The 21,564-nt window shown below is 43.8% G+C and overlaps 1 protein-coding gene across 1 annotated transcript in view; it reads right to left on the reverse strand.

Annotated features, from left to right (window-relative positions):
• Positions 1-21,564, reverse strand: part of WNK3 (WNK lysine deficient protein kinase 3) — a gene marked incomplete in the record, with an annotated part of 2,462,820 nt that overhangs the window by 32,796 nt on the left and 2,408,460 nt on the right. The window contains 1 exon segment of the mRNA XM_044079290.1: positions 5,868-6,070. Within this exon segment, the coding sequence (XP_043935225.1) occupies positions 5,868-6,070 (203 nt within the window).

Below are 21,564 nucleotides of genomic sequence, written 5' to 3' on the forward strand. Positions count from 1 at the left end.
TCTGTGGATTAGAAAAGAAGGTTGGCAAATGAATGGACTGATTAAGAGCCACACTGGATACCACCTTGGGCATGAAAGAGGGATTGGTCCTGTCTGCATGAAAGATGATGAAAGGCTCCACTGCCATAAGGGCCTGTAATTCAGATACCCTTCTTTCTGAAGTGATTGCTAAAAGGAAAGCAGTTTTCCAAGAAAGGAATTTTAACTCTGCAGTTGCAGCTGGCTAAAACGGAGGAAGAGTGAGTTTTTCCAATACAAAATTAAGGTCCCAGGCTGGATCTGGGGCTCTCCTGGGTGGTTTTAAGTTTTTGGCCCCTCTGAGGAACTGTTTGAGCAGTGGGTGAGAAAAGAGGGGTGGTTCCGTGTTGTAATGAGCTGAAATGGCTGAGGCATGAATTTTGATGGAGGAAAATGAAAGGCCCTTGTGAAGCATCTCAGTTAAGTATTGAAGAATCTGAGGTAAACTGGGCACTGCTGTGGCCATCCCTTAGTTTGGTTCCAGGCACAGAATCTTTTCCATTTTTCAGCATAAGATTTTCTAGTACTAGGCCTTCTTGCCTCCAAAATGACATTCAACACTTGTTTACTGAGAGATGGTAATGGGGAGATTAGGTAATTATCCAGGCTGCCAGGTTCAGGGTTTGAAGATGGGGGTGCAGAATCTGGCTCTCCTGCTGAGACAACAACGTAGGGGTCTGAGGTAGGTGCCATGGGGCCAGCTGTGACACACTGCGCAAGAGGGGATACCAGTGTTGGCATGGCCAGTCTGGTGCAATTAGTATCATCCTTGGTTTGTCCTGTCTGATCTTTAGTAGCACTTTGGAGAGGAGAGGCAGACGAGGAAAGGCATAAACTGATAGATTTTTCCAGCTGAAGGACAGAGCATCCACTTTCCAAGCTTGTTTGTGGGGAGTCCTTGTGCAGAATTTGTCCAATTGGTAGTCCTGGGGGGGGGAGGCAAACAGGTCTATATCTGGGATCCCCCATTCGTTGATCAACATGTTGAAAATCTTTGGTTCCAGTTTCCACTCGTGTGCATCCATGAGATTTCTGCTTAGTTCGTCTGCCAGTGTATTTAGTTTTCCTGGCAGGAATTGAGCCTGTATATGAAGAACTTGGTAGCTCAAGGCTGTGTTCCACACAGCCATGGCTAGTCTGCAGAGGGGGTAAGAATGGGTACCCCCTGCTTGTTTATGTACCACATAACAGTGGTGTTGTCCATCTTTACCGTTAATTGTCCTGGAAGAATGTGGTCCTTGAACGCTGTCAGAGCATTCTGTACAGTTAACATTTCTTTTTGATTGATATGCAGCTGCATTTGACTTGGGTTCCATTTGCCCTGAATGCACTTCCCTGCTAGGTGAGCCCCTCATGCATAGTCTGATGCATCTGCTGTTAGGGTTTGGGTGGCAGGGGGTAGAGTGAATAGTAGTCCGTTGTTTGGGTGGCAGGCCTCTGCCCAAAGGAATTCTAACTGTAGGCAAAGTATGATATGAATCATTGCTTCTAGATCTTGAGAATGTTGACACCATAGGCTTTTTAGATACCACTGTAGTTTCCTCATATGCAGTCTTGCATATGGAATTAGTAGAATGCACTAGGCCATGAACCCCAAGGCTTGCAGTATTTGCCTTGCAGATAGCAGGGTTTTTGTGGCCACTAATTTGAAGTAAGTTGTCAAATTAATTTGTTTTTCTGGAGTGAGGAAAGCCATCTGGGAAGTTGTGTTCAAGCTTGCTCCCAGGAATATAATTTGTTGACAGGGTACCAGATGAGATTTATTTTCGTTTATGGTGTACCCCAGACAAGTTAACACATTTTGTACAAATGCCAGATGATTCAGAAGTATGTCCTGGCTTTCTGTCTGAATTTGACAATCGTCCAGGTATGGGTATATTTGAATATTTCTTTGCCTGCAAAATGCAATGACTGGAGCTAGGCACTTTGTGAATACCCTGGGCGCAGTAGATAAGCCAAAGGGTAGTGCAGAGAACTGATAGCGCATGCAACCTGCTTTGAAGCGTAGGTATTTTCTGCAAGATTCCCTGATTGGGATGTGCAGGTAAGGCTTCCTTTAAATCCAGTGTTGCCAACCAGGCATCTCTGCCTATCATGGGAAGCAACTGGTATAGAGTTAGCATCTTGAATTTTGGAATCACCAAAAAGGTGTTTAGGATAGACAGGTCCAGGATAGGACGCCATGAGTTGTCTTTTCTGGGTACCAAGAAAAGTCTTGAGTAGAAACCTTGGCCCTTTTCCTCTTCTGGTACAGTCTGCATAGCCTTTAATCTTGAGAGAGTACTTGCTTTTGAGCTTCTGCCCACTGATTTGGGGGTAGATCTGGCCAACCGTTTGGGGTTGGTAACGTGTGGAAGTTAAATCTGTATCCTTGGGAAACTATGTTTAAAACCCATTTGTCCTAGGTAATGAGTTCCCAATTTTTTGCTTGCAGAGCAATCTTTCCCCTTAAAGCAGCAGTCAGTTGAGAAGTGCTTGGAAGTGTTAAAGTTAAGTCATTGAGACAGCTTACCATAGGGGGGAGTCTTACTACTCCCCGATTTGGAAGTGGGAGGCCACCACTGCTTAGTCCTGTGTGTACCCTGGGACTGAAGCCTGGGTGTTCTGCTGGTTCTGAGTGTGAACTGAGAAGGCCTGGAGGAGGCAGGACAGGACCAATTTTTTGAGGGCCAATGCCTACTAAATCTAGGAGGCTGCACTTGTAAGAAATCTTTAACAGTTTGCACAGATTTAGCTTTTTCTTCCATCTTTTTAAGAACTTCTTCTGCTTTGTCGCCAAACAGGTGGTCCTGATTTAAGGGAGCATCCAGCAATTTAGTTTTAACATGATCTGGCAAAGATTGCTCCTTAAGCCAAGCATGCCTTCTAAGTACAGACCCGGTGACAACAGCCCTAACAAGATGCCTCTAGTGAATCAAAACCACATTGCAAAGTATGTTTTCCAACCTGTTCAGCAGAATGCATTAAATCCTGTAAATCCTTTTCAGCACAATCAGAACTCAACATCATTTTCTGTTTAAGCAATCTAATAATATGGTGCTGATACTTTAACATATGAAACTGGCAATTTAAGGCCCTGATGGCCAAGGTTGCAGAGGTGTATACCTTTTTACCCCATCTATCCAGGGCCCTGGAATCTCTATCAGAGGGGGTAGGATTTTTGGCACTAGTAGCCTTAATGCCCTTGGGTCCCTGTGAAATGGCCTCAGGATCCGCAGTAGGATTTTTAAAAAGGAACTTGTGAGAATCAGGAACCCTGTAATATCTATCAGGTTTTCTGGGCAAGCTGGATTCCGAAAAGGCATCATCAACAATGTCCAGCACAAGAGGGATAGCTAAAGGCCTGTGTTGGGGCAGGAGTAAGAAATCTCTAAGCCTCTTTTTAGAATCAGAGTAATCCTGGCTTTCCCAGTGAAAATGCTCCCTAAGAGTATGCAAGGTTTCATCAAAAGAAAAATCCTCTGGGGGAGAAGCAGAGGGAATAGAGTCCTCTGCATCAGAATCCTCATAAGTAGATAATGGTAAATCCTTGTCATCAGAGGAGACAGAATTTTCAGAATCCTGGTCAGAAGTATCATAAACAAAGTCAGTCCTAGGTCTCTTAGAGGAGGAAGGTTGGCTTCCCCTGATTAAAGTAATAATGTCTTCAGACATTCTTATTATTTGTTTTTTAGGCATAGAGGCCTGACTATGAGGTCTGGGCGGTTTCCTTGGCATGGTTTGAGTATTAGGCCTAGAAGAAGATGGCGTCAGTTTAATATGCAAGTCAGTAGGCCTGAATACACCCTCAGAAGCTGGTGCCCGCACAGCGGCTCCGGATCCATCCAAGGTAGAGATACATCCACAGGTTCCACAGTTGAAGCATCCTGAGGCATACCGGACTCCGAACAGGTCTCAGTAGAGGCCTGCGAATCTGAAGTAGCGTGTATCAGGGGCTGCGAAAGTGCCTCACTGAGTACCGGCGAACTGGCGACTAGCTTAGGAGAAGCGTCATCGGCAGCTTTGGACCTTGGCGGCCTGTCTCTTTTTCTTTGCATTTTTTCGGAATTCCGGTAGTCGGATGGCTAACTGATGTCATTTCTGGATAATTAAACAGAGAACCAAAATATTTAGAGGCAAAAATGTACCGATGACGGATAGTGCGCTGATTAAATAAAGCACAAAACTGACAGCAAGGTACATCGTGGTCAAGGCCTAGGCAAGGAATACAGTACAAATGAAAATCTTTATGAGGTATTTGCTTCCGACAAGTAATGCAATTATTAACTTTTACTGACATCGGTAAGAAGCAAGAAAAAGTTTCCCCAACGGGGTAGTTAGCTTTAAGCTAAAGATTTTGGTTCTGAAACTCGAAAACGAAAATTTCAGGAGTCAGCTAACCGGCACTTGCGAACTGCTTCCGCTTCGGGCACTGCAGGGCAAGAAAGACTGATATAATGGCATCGACTGCATGTTTTATACCCCTGATGACCTGACGTCATGGAGGAAGGGACAGCAACTGACGCAGGACCCAAGACTTTGTTAATCAGGCCTAATGAGGTCAACCTGCCAGCAGATTACCCAAATGTAATGACTGCAACAGTGAAACACAAAGAACATCTACAAAGGGCCGTGAGAAAAAAATGGAGGGAATCAGGAAAGGACCTTCTAGGTAAGTAATGGTGATACTGATATTGGCTAAGCAAGAGATGGATGCTAGGGAAAAAAAACTACAGGAGCCTAAACCAAAAGTGAGAGACTGGATAGTGTTCGTCATATACTCCAATCATTCCCCTCTACTCATCACTCATTAGACCCACTCTAGAGTACAACGCCCCTTTGGTATGTACCTCACAAGACATCTACAACAACTGAAAAGGCCGCAGAAATACCTCACAAAGAGGATTACTGGCCTCAAACAGATGCCCTACGCAGACTGTCTCAAAAAACTCCAGCTTTACGCTGTTGGACATGCTCCACTTAAAGAAATCCCAGTCCCTCTGAACTACATGCTCTAGGGACCTAAACCTTGTCACCACAATAAACAGAACATGCTGGAGGGATAGAGTCTTGTTCCAGAGACTTCTCATACTCTGGAACAAACTACCTATCTATATCAAACAAAGCTCCTCATTAGCACTCTTCAAGAAAGCTCTTGATGACTGGATGGGAAATAGGAAATTCACCCTGGGGATCACCTCTGTGGCTCTGCTCGACAGGGGCACAGGAAAATAATTTTCTTGGGTGGCAAAAGCCAGGGTACCTTTTTGGCTAGCTTGTATATGCCTCAGGGCCAATAGTCTAGTACCTACCTATGAACCTATGAACTTGCACAACTATCTTAGTGCTTGTTAACACAGTCCCAGAAAACTGCTCCTGCTATAATGTCTCAAAGTAAGGCACTGAAGGTTTATCTGAACATGCAAAACACTAGAAATATTGCTAACCGATGTTCAGATAGTGAAGTACTAACAAAATAGCAGAAAATATATAAAACTTTTATGGTGGTCTGCTCATTTTTTGCATATCATCATTGGCCTGAGACATCAGAAGTGGAAATGGCCAAACAGAAACAAAGAGGACTAATGCAAAAATCCAAGGCCAGAAGGAATGACAGATGGAGTAAGCAGTATCTTAGCCTGCTTCCTGTTTTACATCGGACAAAGCTGGCAAAAAGGTTTTCCACTCCCAGAGCTCTTGCATTTCTTGCCTTAATAGCTGAACAAACTGAATGGTTAAGACAGACATAGGTATAACCTACCATAATATAAACTCAAAACTATTTCAAGTGATCCCTTCTTGAAATCAGTGTATCAAGTTCATGTTGGTAGGGAAGCTAAACTAGCTAGTCAGGATGTGTACATACTAACCTCAAAGGATTTACCCCAGTTGTCCTTTTCCTGCCACTGTCGAGTCTGCTTGATCTGGTTCAGACTGGGCTTAAGCTGGGTGCTTCCTATTGTTTCTTTTGTCCAATCATCCACCAGTTTGTGCAGATCATCAGTGAACATCCTTTTTTTGTTAGCAGATGACTGTTGACAAGAATTGTCCATCAAACAGCATATGGACTCTTCTGCAAAAAAAAAAAAAAAACACAAGAATGTTATTTGCAATTCACTTATAATTTTAATTTTACATTTCAGCTTCAATGACTAGGGTACACTTGCTCCTTTCCAACATACTGAGGCATCATAATTAAAAAAAAAAAAAAAAAAAAAAATCTGCTTAGTGCAGATGAATGGCTACTTTTACTGCCATAGGAGTAGAGTATTTTTTTTGAGATAGGAAAGGGTGGAAATACACAAGTGTGAGTGTGCATATCATAACTGCAACTCCCCAAGGAAGAGAACCCTACAGCAGTATTCGTAACATATGGGTCAACACCCATTATACCATCTTTGATCCATGCTATTTTTATTAAATGTACTGTTTCTCTCTCTAACAGCAAATATCAGTCTCAGGGAAGCATGATCCCTTCAATCAAGTAACACTTGTGAGCATCATCTGTCCCTTCCAGTGAACAGCCCTTGGGTATCTTTTAGTGAGACTAAATGTAAATCACCAACTGGGAATATATATATCTCACATTAGAAACACCTATAAGTCATACAAAACTGCTACCCTTTCTGGTTGTACTAAATCATTAACTGTTGTGGCAATCAAATCCTTAGATCCAAAAACAGGACAGAGTATTTATTCTGTTACACAGCTCTATCCCTAAACTGTCTGCTGTTATGCTAAGAATACTCATGATACGTGGTATCTTTCTTCAAGAAAGATTCACCTAGCAGTATTCTTATCATTTTGAAGGAGGGGGAGCAACTGCCAATCAGCTGTAGGAGCAATCTGAGCAGAAACACAGCTGACTACACTATCCCACACAGCACTGCTGTACCAGCATCAAGCCTGTCCCTAGAATGTGTATCTGGCTTGTAAACATTTTGTAAAAGTTTGATTGTGTCCATAGTGAAGCTTCTAATAGGCCTTGAGTGGAAATACAGCAGCCAAAGTGTCAGTAGCACATGTGAGATGAGTTATGATGGGAGCCTAAAGTGTTTTGTTGGATTTTTCAAAGTAGCAGGCAACACAATGGGCCAGTCAGTTAAAAATAGTTTGCTCTATAACAGGCAGCCACTGCCTTTTATTGAGAGAGAAAAAATGGTCAAAAAAATCTTGTGCATTTTACCTTTTCTAAATTACACTGCAGTTATGTGTGCAAACTGTCCCTCCCTCTTGTAATATTGTGGAAAAAGGCCAACTTTGATAGAGTGATTTAAAGAAAGAGTGGACGTCAATCACCTGTCATAAAGGAAGGCTTTGTTTCAATGACACACACTTCACTGTAGAAAACTTAGATTTTTTTTTTTAAACACAAAAAGATAGTTCAGAAATGTTCTTGCCCGAAACCACTAAAAAGTTACTTATTAAAGGAAAGTACAGTTGTGTACACTTCCATAAATGTAGATGTTCAAGTGTATTCACTGCTGCAGTCATCACATTTCGGTTATCTGCCTGCAGGTAGCCCTCAGCCGGCCTGAATACCAGAGTCTTTGGATTTCTGCATCAGATGCTGTCTCTTCTTCCATGACGTCAGGTAATCAGGGGTATAAAATACGCAGCCGACGCCATTACATCAGTGTTTCTTGCCCCAGATGTCAGGTGCCCCACAATAGGAAGCAATTATACAGTATGGTACACCCCCATCAAAAAGCAAATACACCAGAAAAAATAAATATACCAAATAAGAAGGAAAGGTAGAGCCAAGAGAAGTCGGGGCTGGAGGGAGGGTAACTAGGACTGCAACAGTGATTACACTCGAACATCTACATTTATGTTAAGTGTACACAACTGTACTATGTTCTCCATGTTTCACTGTTGCAGTCATCACATTTGGGTTGATTACCAAAGCTAAGGAAGGGAGGAGGAAGTCAAAGAACATTAGGGCCAGCTATTAAGCCCTGCAAGACTGCAGTGGCAAATTCAGCTCTGGATTTAGAAAAGATAGGCATGTGGTAATGCTTGGTGAAGGTATATACAGAGCTCCAGGTAGCAGCTTCTAAGATGTCCCTGGTAGGGACTCCTCTGAGAAAGGCCGCAGAGGTAGATGCAGCCCTGGTGGAATGTGATCTTATCCCCTGTGGGGTAGGTTTTCCATGGTGCTTGTAGCAGAAATGAATGCAATGGGCTATCCATTTGGAAATGGTGTGCTTTGAAATGGCCTTCCCCTCTGCCCCTGCAGCAAAGCCAACTAGCAGCCATTCAGATTTTCTGAGAGGCTTAGTCCTGTCCAAATAAAATCTAAGTTGTCTGCACATGTCCAGAGAGTGCAGTATTCGTTCCGCTTTGTTTTGTGGATTAGGGAAAAAAAGTAGGCAAATGAATGGACTGATTTAGGGCCACACTAGACACCACCTTGGGCATAAAGGAAGGATAAGTTCTTAGGGAAAAATGAATGGACTGATTTAGGGCCACACTAGACACCACCTTGGGCATAAAGGAAGGATAAGTCCTGAGGGAAACCCTGTCCGCATGGAAGATAATGAAGGGTTCCCACTGCCATGAGGGCCTGTAATTCAGACACTCTTCTTGCTGAAGTGATGGCTAGAAGGAAGGCTGTTTTCCAAGAAAGGAATTTCAACTCTGCTGTTGCAGCTGGCTCAAAGGGAGGAAGAGTGAGCTTTTCCAACGCAAAGTTAAGGTCCCAGGCTGGAATGGGAGCTCTCCTGGGGAGTCTTAAATTTTTTGCCCCTCTAAGGAATTGTTTTCGCAAGGGGTGAGAGAAGAGGGGTGGCTCAGTATTATAATGTGCTGAAATGGCAGAGGCATGAATTTGAATTGATGAAAAGGATAGGCCCTTGTGGAGCATCTCTGTTAAGTACTGTAGAATATGAGGTAAGCTGAGCACCGTTGTGCCCATCCCCTGAGCCTGGCTCCAGGAACAGTATCTTTTCCATTTTTCAGCATAGGATTTTCTAGTACTAGGCCTCCTTGCCTCCAGAATGACATCCAGCACCTGCTTACTGAGGGATGCTAGAAGAGATCTCAAGGAATTAGCCAGGCTGCAAGGTTCAGGGTTTAAAGCGGAGGGTACAGAATCTGGCCCGCCTGTTGGGACAGCAGGGAAGGGGTCTGAGGCAGGTGCCATGGTTGCAGCAGTGTCACACTGCGCAAGAGGGGGTACCAGTGCTGGTGTGGCCAGTCTGGTGGAATCAGTATTGTCCTTGTCTTGTCCTGTTTGATCTTTAGTAGAACCTTCGAGAGGAGAGGCAGACAGGGAAGGCATAAACTGAGATGCTTTCCCAGGTAAAGGACAGCATCCATTTTCCAGGCTTGACTGTGGGGAGTTCTTGTGCAGAATTTGTTCAACTGGTAGTTCTGAGGGGAGGCAAATTGTCTACCTCTGGAGTCCCCCATTTGTTCCTCAAGAGGTTGAATATTTTGGGCTCTAGTTTCTATTTGTGTGGGTCCATGAGATTTCTGCTTAAGTCTGCCAGTGAATTTAGTTTGCCTGGCAGGAATTGAGCTTGTAGGTGCACTTGGTAGCTCAAGGCTATGTTCCACAGAGCCATGGCTAGTCTGCAGAGAGGGTACGAATGGGTTCCCCCCTGCTTGTTTATGTACCACATAGCTGTGGTGTTGTCTGTCTTTACCAATAGTTGTCCTGGAAGAATACGTCTTTGAATGCTGTCAAAGGATTCTGTACAGCTAACATTTCTTTTTGATTGATATGCAGGTGCATCTGTCTCAGGTTCCATTTGCCCTGAATGCACTGCCTTGCCATGTGAGCCCCCCCCCCCCCATGCATAGTCTGAAGTATCTGTTGTTAGGGTTTGGCTGGCAGGGGGGTAGAGTGAAAGGGAGTCCCTTGTTGTGGTAGCAGGCCTCTTCCCACCAAAGGAACTCTGTCTTCATACAAGGAATAACAGAAATCATTGTTTCCAGGTCCTGAGAATGTTGACACCATAGGCTTTTTAGATACCATTGGAGTTTCCTCATATGCAGTCTTGCATATGGAATTAGTAGAATGCAAGAGGCCATGAGCCCCAGCGTTTGTGGTATTTTCCTTGCAGATAGCTGGGGTTTGTGGCCAATAGTTTGAAGTGGGTTGTCAAATAAACTTGTTTCTCAGGAGTGAGGAATGCTATCTGGGAAGTTGTGTTCAAGCTTGCTCCCAGGAATACAATCTGTTGGGCAGGGTACTAGGTGAGATTTCTTTTCGTTGATGGTGTACCCCAGTGAGGTTAGAAGTTTCTTTACGAATGCCAAGTGTTGTAATAGCAAGTCCTGGATTTCTGTCAGAATCACACAATCGTCCAAGTATAGGTAAATTTGAATATTTCTCTGCCTGCAAAATGCAATGGCTGGAGCTAGACACTTTGTGAATACCCTGGAAGCAGTAGATAAGCCAAAGGGAAGTGCAGAGAACTGATAGCGCATGGAGGCTGCCCTGCAAGATTCCCTTATTGGGATGTGCAGGTAAGCTTCCTTTAAGTCTTGGGTTGCCAGCCAGGCATCCTTGGCTAGCACAGGAAGAAGCTGTTGAAGAGTTAGCATTTTGAATTCTGGAACTACCAGAAAGGTGCTGAGAATAGAGAGGTCCAAGATAGGACGCCAGGAGTTGTCTTTTCTGGGTACCAGAAAAAGTCTTGAATAAAAACCTTGTCCAATTGTTCTGTTGGGATAGGTTGAATAGCCCTGATACTGAGAAGAGAGAAAACCTGCTGTTGGGCCTCCACCCATTGATTTGGGGGTAGGTATGGCCAACCATTTGGGGTTGGTAGTGTGTGGAAATGGAATCTGTATCCTTGGGAAACTATGTTCAAAACCCATTTGTCCTGGGTAATGAGTTCCCAGTTTTTTGCATGCAGGGTGAGCTTTCCTCCTAAGGGATCAGGTAGTTAAGCAGGGCTTGGAAGGGTTAAGGTTAAGTCATTCTGCCATTTTTCCGTAGGGGAGTGGCTTACTACTCCCTGCTTTGGAAGTGGGAGCCCCCCACTGCTTAGGTCTGTGCATAGCCTGAGACTGTAGCCTAGGTGGTCTGCTGTTCCTGGGTTTGGACTGAGAAGGCCTGGAAGGGACTGGAAAGGACCAGTTCTTTGAAGGCCAATGTCTACTGAATCTGGGAGGCTGTACTTGTAAGAAATCTTTAACAGTTTGCATAGATTTAGCTTTTTCCTCCATCCTTTTGAGGACTTCTGCTTTGTTGCCAAAAAGGCAGTCTTGGTTTAAGGAAGCATTCAGTAATTTAGCTTTAACATGATCTGGCAAGTTTTGTTCCTTAAGCCAAGCATGCCTTCTAAGTACAGACCCAGTGACAGCACCCCTGCAAGATGCTTCTAAAGCATCAAAACCACATTGCAAATTATGTTTACCAACTTTTCTGCAAAATGCATTAAATCTTGCAATTCTTTGTGTTCAGCACAGTCAGGAATCAACATAATTTTCTGTTTAAGTAGTCCCACAATATGCTGCTGATACTTTAACATATGAAACTGGCAATTTAAAGCCCTAATGGCCAAAGTAGCAGAAGTGTATACCTTCTTACTCCAGCTGTCTAAGGCTCTAAAATCTCTATCAGAAGGGGTAGGATTTTTGGCAGCAGCAGCCTTAATGCCTTTTGGTCCTTGGGGAAATGGTCTCTGGATCCGCTGAAGGATTCTTGAAGAGGAACTTGTGAGAGTCAGGTACTCTGTAGTACCTGTCAGGTTTTCTGGGAGCTGGAGGTAAAGTGTCTGGGGTAAGGCTAGATTCCAAGAAAGCATCATCTACAATGTCCTGAACAGGAGGGATAGCTAAAGGCCTGTGTTGAGGCAGGTGTAAGAATTCCCTAAGTCTCTTTTTGGACTCGAGTAATCCTGGCTTTCCCAGCGGAAATGCTCCCTAAGAGTATGCAAGGTTTCACCGAAAGAAAGATCTTCTGGAGGGGAAGCAGAGGTAATGGACTCCGAATGGGTCTTAGTACAGGCCTGCGAATCTGAAGTAGAAGGTATCAGGGGCTGCGAAAGCGCCTCACTGAGTACCGGCGGACTGGCGACTAGCTTAACAGAAGCATTGTCGGCAGTTTTGGACCTATGCGGTCTGTCTCGGTCTTTATCCTTACGTTTTTTTCAGAAGATCAGTAGTTGGACGGCTTAACGAAGCCATTTCGGAGTACTGAGATCGAGTACAAAAGTAATTGGCTGCAAAAATAGTCTGACAACGAACAGTTCGGGGGTTGAACAAGGCACAAAACCGACAGCGAGGGACGTAGTGGTCTGGGCCTAAACAGGGGATGCAGTACGAATGAAAATCTCTATGGGGTATTTGCTTTCCACAGGCAAGACAACTGTTAACTTTTACTGACATCGGTTGGAGCAAGAAAAAGGATCCCCAACGGGGTACTTATCTTTTTTGAAGACTTTGGGTCTGAAACTTGAAAACGAAAATTTCAGGAGACTGACGACTGGCACTTGCGAACTGCTTCTGCTTTGGGCACCGCACAGCAAGAAAGATTGATGTAATGGCGTCGGCTGCATGTTTTATACCCCTGACGAACTAACGTCATGGAAGAAGAGACAGCAACCGACACAGAAATCCAAAGACTCTGGTATTCAGGCCGGCTAAAGGCTACCTGCAGGCAGATAACCCAAATGTGATGACTGCAACAGTGAAACATGAAGAACATCTTTAAAATCTATTGAGTCAGCTAGTTCAGAGATCAACATTTGCTTCTCCGACTACACCTCTCAACTATACAGATTTTTGCAGAATGTCTAGATTTTTGCCTCAAATATTCGATGTATTCCTCAGAAAATCTGTGGTTTTCTGGCAAATCATGATGGATTGAAGTCACTAAAATGACAAATAATGACATAGTTGAGTTTCAGACTTTATATCCTTCAGAAAAATGCATCCGTCCATAATCCCTTTTTCCCATTTTTGCATATGGGGTCGGTGTGTTAACTTTGCCAGTGACAATCATCTAGAGCCAAGGTTTACATGCATGACAACACAAATCCTGTTATTCTAGCAGCTTTCTAAGCTTATGAGCAATATCTGAAATCTGTCCCTATTTTTGGGCCTTTGTCCTCCCCACTACTTTATGTTTTGTCCAGATTTCTTGTGCTAAATTGGTTGAGAGCTAGACAGATACGTCTCCAACATAAACTTCAAGTCCCCCTATTGAGAAAGAATCTAGTAAGATGCAATCTTTTAGAAAGTAATTAAGTGCAGGATATTCTGTTCTGATTTGCTGAAACAATCTCTTACGACATAAGTAAGCAGATACTATATAGTCTTAATGGCAGAACAAATTAAGCACTACATGCTGGGCAAATTTGTGGACTAAACCCTCTCCCTCTTTCCAAAGTTTAGAAAAGCAGTCTTTTCAATTTCTCAAGTTAGGACTTTCAGAGGATAGGCTCTTAGCATTCTTCAAAATGCTAATACATTTAGCTAATGCACAACGTAGATAAACTAGCAAATACTCTCTGCAGAAAGGCTGAGAAATGCAATGCTGACAAGCAAAACTGATACTTGCAAGCCAAAGTTAAACAATCTGAAACGTAAACTGCAAAGGTGAAAAAAAAGGTAACTGTAGAATTAAAGTAAACCATGGTTGTCAGGCCCATAAGAAAGTCCTAGGATTAGGTTTACTTTGTCTTTAACTGGAGCAATACATTCTAAACCAGTGAAAGTAGACAGATAAGCAGTAGAATATGACTGTTCGGAAGTAACAGATTCTATCCTCCAGTCTTTTGTATTAATACCACAGCACTGCAGAGTCAGAGTGCTTTCTTTTGACACAAGCAGATCTAGCAGTGACATCATGATAAAAGTTTTCTGTCCATATTTGTTCCAGTAAAGCATTTCAGCAGCCATCTTTTCCTGGGAAATACACTGCTTGCAACTGCAGCATTCCCAAATTTTCACCAATTCTTTGCAAAAGGAGCAAACATGCATTCATCCTTATTTGTTCACATACCACAGCACTGTTGCACTGTTTGGACTACATTCAACTGGATTAAAGTTTAAATGCATTCCCTTTAATGCTAGAGAAAAAAGAAGTTATGTACTTACCATAAAGTTTCATCTGTACTGGCCACTTTCATTCTTCCTCAACTCTTGGGTTCGGATCCAACTCAGGACGCTTTTCTAGCTCATGGAGCACTGTAAGAGCTTGAGCTCCTGCCTTTCCTATAATGCTCTAGTCCCTAACATACCCCAAATCTCGTTTGCTGCCCTTCATATTCATGCAGCATTGCAAATGAATAAAAATATTAATATAACAAGCAAAAGCTGAGACTCAAAGAAAGGAACAAGTTTCCTTCAGCATCTTTGATGCATCCAAAAGACTGACTAGAAGGGGGTTGGTAAGAAGGCAGTCGAGGAAAAATGAAAATGCACAATACAGATAGAATGTTATGGTGAGTACATACAGTAACTTCTTTATCTAAAGTTGTCAATTTTCATTCATTCCTCAACTCTTGGGACAGAATCCCCAGCTACCTAAATCCCGGAGAGACTCCAAGGAGGAAAATTCCCCGAGTTCTGTTGAGCCAAAAGCTTCTCTGCCCCTGGAGACCAGATCTAATTTGTAATGAGTAATAAAGGTATGATGAATGGCCCAAGTTGTGACTGCACAATCATCATCTAGAAAAGCTGTAGTAGTAACCATAGATCTTATGGAATGTGCTCTTGGTGGTTTGGGTAAGATATGCCCAATTTGTTATAAACAAAGGAAATACAGTCACAGTCAACCATTTAGCTAATGTTTCTTTAGAAACTGATTTACTCAATTTTGAATCTGAAAAAAATACAGTTGTTCTGTTTTTCTAAAATCTTTCATTCTATACAAGTACAAATGTAACTGTGAATGTCCAATAGATGTAACATATATTCTTTTTTATTTCAAACACTTGGAAAGAAGATGGGTAAGTTGACAGTTTGATTCAAATTAGATTCTGACACCACTTTAGGAAGAAAGGAAAGTTTTCTTTTGTTCTGAAGGATAATCCATCTTTATGAAAACTCAAGTAAGGGGCTTTAGAAGACAAGGCCTGCAATTCAAAAACATCCAGGCTGAGCTAATTGCTACTAAAAATATAGTTTTCCAAGATAAATATTTTAGTTCTGTCTTAGCTGAAGGCACAGATTGAGACTGGATTAGAGCCTGCAATACTACATTTAAACCCCAAGGGGAATATTATCTTTAATAGGAGATCTTAGGAGATGTGTTCCTCTTAGAAAGTCTTGACAAATATTTATTCTGATATGGAAGATGGAGATAGCAGCTAACTGCACTTTAACGGTAGAAGAGCTAGCTCCTTCACTGAAGATTGATGCTGGAAATTTCAGAACTTTGGATCCCTTTTCTTCTACTGTCTCTAATCGATTCTGTTGTGCCCAAAAAATAAATCTTTTCCATTTACTTTCGTAAAGTTTTCTGGTGGAAGCTTTGATGGACTGGAGAGGACAGCCTGGGCAATCTAGCAATCAACAGAAGTGGAGAAACCATGCAGTTAGTTTTAGGCTGAGAATGTCTGGATGAATTGAGTCTGTTGAGTGAAACAGAAGGTCTGGAATTTGATCCGGGATCAAAGTGGGATGAAGAAGATTAAGTCAAAGAAAGGGAAACCAAATCTGACGAGGCCAATAAGCGGCAATGAAGATTACGGTGCTCCTCAGTTGGGATGCTTTCTGAAGAAACTTGGGGATGAAGGGTGTCGTGGGATAGGCATAAAGGAGACTAGAGGGCAAATCGTGAAGTAGAGCATCTCTTGGTGACTCCAGGCAGGGGGACGAGGACAAAGAACCTGCTGCACTTGTTGAGAGGAGAGGCAAAAAGGTCACAGCCCAGTTAAACTCATCGACAGAAAATCCTTTTTGCCACTTTCATATTGAGAGACCTCTCATTAAAACAGACTTGCTTAACTTGTCTGCAATCACATTGCACTTCCTCAGAATGTGCTTTGCTATAAGAAAACGATTGGATGAGATCGCCCACTGCCATATTCACTTCTCAACATGGGGTAAGAACTGGTTCCCCTTGCTTGTTGATGTACTGGAACACTGACATGTTGTCCGTCTGAATTTCAATAGTCCCAGTGGGGAGTGTGTCTTGGAAGGCCTGCAATGCTAGCAGGACAGCTTTCATTTCCAGGACATTGTGACATGTATTTTGGTCTCTTTGGGGGACCATGTGCCTTGGACTGTCCTTCCCAGGATATGCCCCCACCCAATCCTGAAGACATCTGTAGTCACTATGGCCTTGGGTTGGGGAAAAACAAAGGGATGACCTTCTTGCACTTGATTTTATTGTATCCACCACAGGAAATATTTCTGGAGTTATCTTTATTTCACTGGATAAAGGGTGGTAAAGAATGGACCACTGAGTAGCTAAACTACTAGAATGAGTGCCACTAACATTTACCCTAGAGCTTGAAGGATTAACCGAACTGAAAGAAAAGGGTATTGGATGATTTTCCTGACCTGGAATTGAATAGTCTGAACTCTCGACAAAGGAAGAGATGCTGTGCGTGTGATCATGTTAAAAGAAGCACCACTGAATTCTAATGTCTGAACTGGTTCCAGATGAGATTTGTTGTAATTGATCGAGATACCAATATGAGAGCAAATCTGGAGTATATAATCTTGGGCCTGTATCGGATGATGCCTGGTCGGAGCAGCGATAAGCCAGCAGTCTAGATACGGAAACACTTAAGATCCTTGCAGTCCTCAAGTGAGATGTCACTACTGCCATACACTTGGTAAACACTCTAGGGGCTGTGGAGAAACCAAAGGGCAGAGCTTTGAATTGTTAATGACTGGCTTTCAGCCAGAAGAGCAGATAACACATAACACAAGCACTCAGGTCATTCCAAAGCAAGTACAAATATGACTCAGTCATTGTCCATGCTGGTGTGAATGACCTGAGACATACCTCCCTGGACTACATGAAAAAAGACGTACAGGAGCTCTTTGATCATGTAACCCAGGCCGGTATGACCCTGACCTCGAGTAGCATCTTACCCTCACCAAGAATGATGCCACAGTATAAAGACAAAATGATCAATTTTAACAATTGGTTAAAGTATTGGTGTCACTCAAAGGGGATCCAGTGTTTGTCAGCCTGGGATGACATGCTCGACAAGCCACGTTGCTTCGATAGGGATGGCTTGCACCTGTCACCCCTGGGTTTTCAAATACTGGCAAAGGCTCTTGCCTCCCCCATAGTGCCTTTTTTAGGCAAGGCTCAAAAGACAAACCCACCTCCCTAGACAACACAAAGAAAAATAAAACTATGGGTAATGCTGCACAACGCCAGAAGTCTAAACCTCAAGATGCACGCACTCGAGACTCTCCTCAGTATGGAGAATATAGACATCTGTGCAGTAACAGAAACCTAGTTCAAGGCTCCCGAGAGCACCCCAGCACTAACAGGTTATACTTTATACCATGCTTTCCGGCCCCAAAACTCGGACCGAACCACAAAAGGAGGGGGAGTATCCATATTTATCAAAGATACCCACACCTCCAGGTTAGTGGCACTGCACGAAGCATCGGAGACAATCCATGTGCAACTAACAGTGGGCAAAACTGCCTTTCAGTTTGTAGCCTGCTAAAGACCACCCTCCCAAACACAGGAACCTCACTTGGCTTTCCTGAGAACTCTGGAGAATATGAAGGTCTCTCCAAACACTATCGTATTAGGTGACTTCAACTACCCAAACATCGATTGGGAAAACTACTCAAGCCCAAACACCCTCGCCCAATGGTTCCTAGAATTTATAAACTCAAATGCTATGGAACAACTGGTCACCACTCCCACAAGAGGGGAAAACATTTTGGATCTGGTCATCACCAACATGGGGTCTCTATGTTCCATACCAGAGGTATACCCCCTCAATGGTAAGATCAGACCATACACAAATCTCACTGGACATCCATATTCCGTCCCCACCCCTAGCCAAGGAAACCACAGTGAAGAACTTCTCAAAAGCAAACTTCACACTTCTCAAAACTGAGGTGGAATCCTTCAAAGCCCCCAGGCCAGTGGAAAATATTGCCCAAAATGCAGAATCCTTTACAAAAGCATTCTATGGACACCTACAGGAATGCATGGAGCATGCTATCCCAAATAAAACCAAGACTCACTCCTCCAAAGGCAGGAGACCTGTCTGGTGGACCTCGACCATAAATAAGCTATACAACAGAAGGAGAAAGCTACTACATGACACAGCAAAATCCCAAAAAGGGAAGGCGTCACTGATCAGTACTAGCAAGAAACTACGATCCCTCATAAAATCATCTAAGGCCAGCTTCGAAAGAAAAATTGCACAAGACACTAAAGATAATCACAAGGCCTTCTTTAGTTACGTCAGAAACCTGGGAGGCAACTCCCAGATATGCTCTGAGTTAGTGCAAAATGACAAAAAATACACTGAACCCACAGACATTGCCAACATCCTGGCAGAAAGGTTCGGTGCAAACTTCTCCCCCCCAAAAGAGCAAATGTCTATCCCAACAGAGTGTAGCCTTCCTGAGATCACAGATGCACAGGTGAGAGCTGCCCTCTCCAAAGCAAAAAACACAGCATCAATGGGACCAGACGGTGTCCCGGGCTGCGTCTTACACAAGCTCCAAGAAGAACTAAACCCTCATATAAAGTCACTGTTCAATCTCAGCCTTATTACAGGATATGTACCCAAGAAATGGCGTACAGCAACAGTGGTCCCACTCCACAAAAGTGGTGCCACAACAGACCCCGGAACTATCGCCCTATAAGCCTGACTAGCCTGGTCTGCAAAGCTATGGAGCGTATCATCATGGAAATCATAAACAAAGACATTGGGAACCTCCAGACACTGGATCCTACCCAATTCGGCTTCGTTAAGGGCAGATCTTGCCTCTTGAACCTGGTCAACTTCTTTGAAACAGTTACCAAAGCCACAGATGAAGGGAAGGTAGTCCACACAGCCTACCTGGACCTCGCAAAAGCCTTCAACACAATACCCCACTCGGGCATCATAAATAAGCTCACCAGCTTAAATATCAACCCCTATGTCACAACATGGGTTGCAAACTGGCTCAGGGATAGAACCCACATGGTCAGAATAGCAGGTGCCATGACAGACTCTAAACCAGTTACAAGTGGTGTCCCACAAGGCTCAGTCCTGGGACCTCTCTTGTTCGGTATATATTTCTCCGAGGTACAGGCTAACACGGGTGGACTATGGCTGACCAAGTTCGCAGATGACTGCAAACTGGGTGCCGTATTCGACTCTCCGGCTGACACAAGCATCCTCCAAAAGGGTCTCACAGAGAAGGATAACTGGTGCCAGAGCCATGGCCTAAAGCTAAATGCCAAAAAGTGCATAGTCATCCCCTTTGGGAAAAACAAAGTGCCCACAAATTACCACATAGGTGGTAATCCATTAAGTACGGAAGAAGTAATTAGGGACTTGGGGACCCAAGTAGACAGCAATCTTGCCTTTGACAATCACGTTGCCAAAGTGGTTAGAAAGACCTTCTATATAGCCCACCTTATCACGAAAGGGTTCACATCTAGATCAAGAGAGGTCATTGTGCTCCTCTACTCATCACTTATCACGCCCATAATTGAGTACAATGCCCAGTTTGGGATGTACCTTACCCGACACCTGCAGCAACTGGAAAGACCCCAAAAGTATCTCACCAAGAGGATCAAGGGGCTCAAACAGATGCCCTATGCAGTTCGGCTAAAGAAACTCCAGCTCTACTCAGTTGCGTACCGCCTACTCAGAGGCCATCTGTGTCTGACATATAAAGCCATGTCTAACCCAGAAGTAATGGACATGCTTCTCCTCAGGAAATCCAAATCCCTTAGAGCTACATGCTCCAGGGACTTGAACCTCAGCACAGAAATAAATAGGACATGCTGGAGGGACAGATTCATATCCCAGAGGCTCCCCTCACTCTGGAAAAAAATCCCAATCCATGTTAGGCAGAGCCCCTCACTGACCCTCTTCAAGACAAATCTTGATGAGTGGATGGGAGATCGTAAGTTTACCCCTGGGATCACTTCTGTGTCCCTGCTTGACAGAGATACAGTAAACTAACCTTAAAAGGGCTACCTTCTGTGACCTACTATACAGAGCCACAGTCAACTAATCTAAAAGGGTGGTGAAAGCCAAACACTCTGGCTAGGCTTGTAAATGCCCTAGGGCAGATAGCCTAGTATCAGCCTATGAACCTATATCTCCTGGAGCATCTATCCATTTTCATATGACAGTATGCATCTTTAAGATCTATTGAGCACATCCAGTCGTCCTTGCACAGAAAAGGCAGAATGGATTGAACTGTGACCATCCAGAACTTTGTGTACTGAACCTGATTCAGATTGCTGAAATCCAGAAATGATCTCCAGTCCTATGTTTTCTTTGGCACTAAAAAAAATTCTGAGCAAGTTCCATATGCTGTCTGGTCTGGGGGACCTCTTGGATGACTTTTCTTGCAGCTTGTTTCCTTCTACTGCCGCTGCCTCCCTCTGACTGGGAACATCGGGATTTTCTTTGAAACCAAGGAGGGGGATGGGAAAAGGGTATCATATAACCTCTGGATTATCCCATGAATATTTTGTCATTTTTAACCAGGCTCTCTGGTGCAGGGATAAATGACCCTTCACCTGCCTCCAGAGGAGGATGGTCAGGCCTCCTTTCAGAAGTGCTGGTAGGGTCTGCAATAGAAAGAATCTCTCAATCCTTGGTTCTGCAGACCCACTCTGCCACTTGGCAGCGTCTTCCATTAGAGTTCCCCTCTCTTTCTCTGGGGGAACCATCTCCAGTTGTTTCTTGGAAGGGATCCCGGGATTTCCTGAACCACAACTTTCAACCTCATTGTTGATTCCTAGAAAAGGTTTGTTGAAGGGTCGAAAAATGCACGCCTAGAGCAGACAGGGTTTTTCCCTCCTGCTAACACCTGGAGTGTGCGTCCTTCACTTTAGGGCCAAAAAGGGAACTTCAGTCAAAGGGAGCACTGATGAAGGAAGCTCTGATGGGTTCTGTAAAGTCACACAAGCAAATCCAGGCATGCCTCCTGATGGAAATACCTGAACCTGCCACCCGTGAGGTACCTTCTGCTGCATGAGATATAAGCCTCATGGATGAACTGCAAATTGACTGAAGGGTAGCCAATTGTGAAGGCCGTAATGCTCTAACCCTCAGAGAATATGGTCCCAGAGAGGGATTTGGTAAGTTCTTTAATCAAATCCCTCTGGAGTCTTGTGAAATGTGCCAGGTAGTTCAGAGATTGAAGGGCAAATGTCGCTGGAGTATAAACTCACTTCCCAAATCTGTCCAATGCCCTGACTCCCTGACGGGGGAGTGGACAGAGGAACTCTGTTCTGCAAGTTCCTTCTTGGTGGCTGCCACTATGAACATGGCATCAACAGGTACTCCTTTGCTACAATGGATTCTGTCCTTAGGTGGTGTCAGAATCTTGTCTGGACTCTTGGGTATTGGTTCAATAGTATCAGGCTCCTTCCACGTCTGCTGAGAGACCAAATCAATAAGCTCATCAGCGGGTGGAGTCACCGAGGAGGTAGTCAGG

Source organism: Protopterus annectens, chromosome 8.part0 (genome assembly GCF_019279795.1).
Source record: "Protopterus annectens isolate FY-2018-M chromosome 8.part0, PAN1.0, whole genome shotgun sequence".
In the NCBI taxonomy this organism is placed as follows: Eukaryota; Metazoa; Chordata; order Ceratodontiformes; family Protopteridae; genus Protopterus; species Protopterus annectens.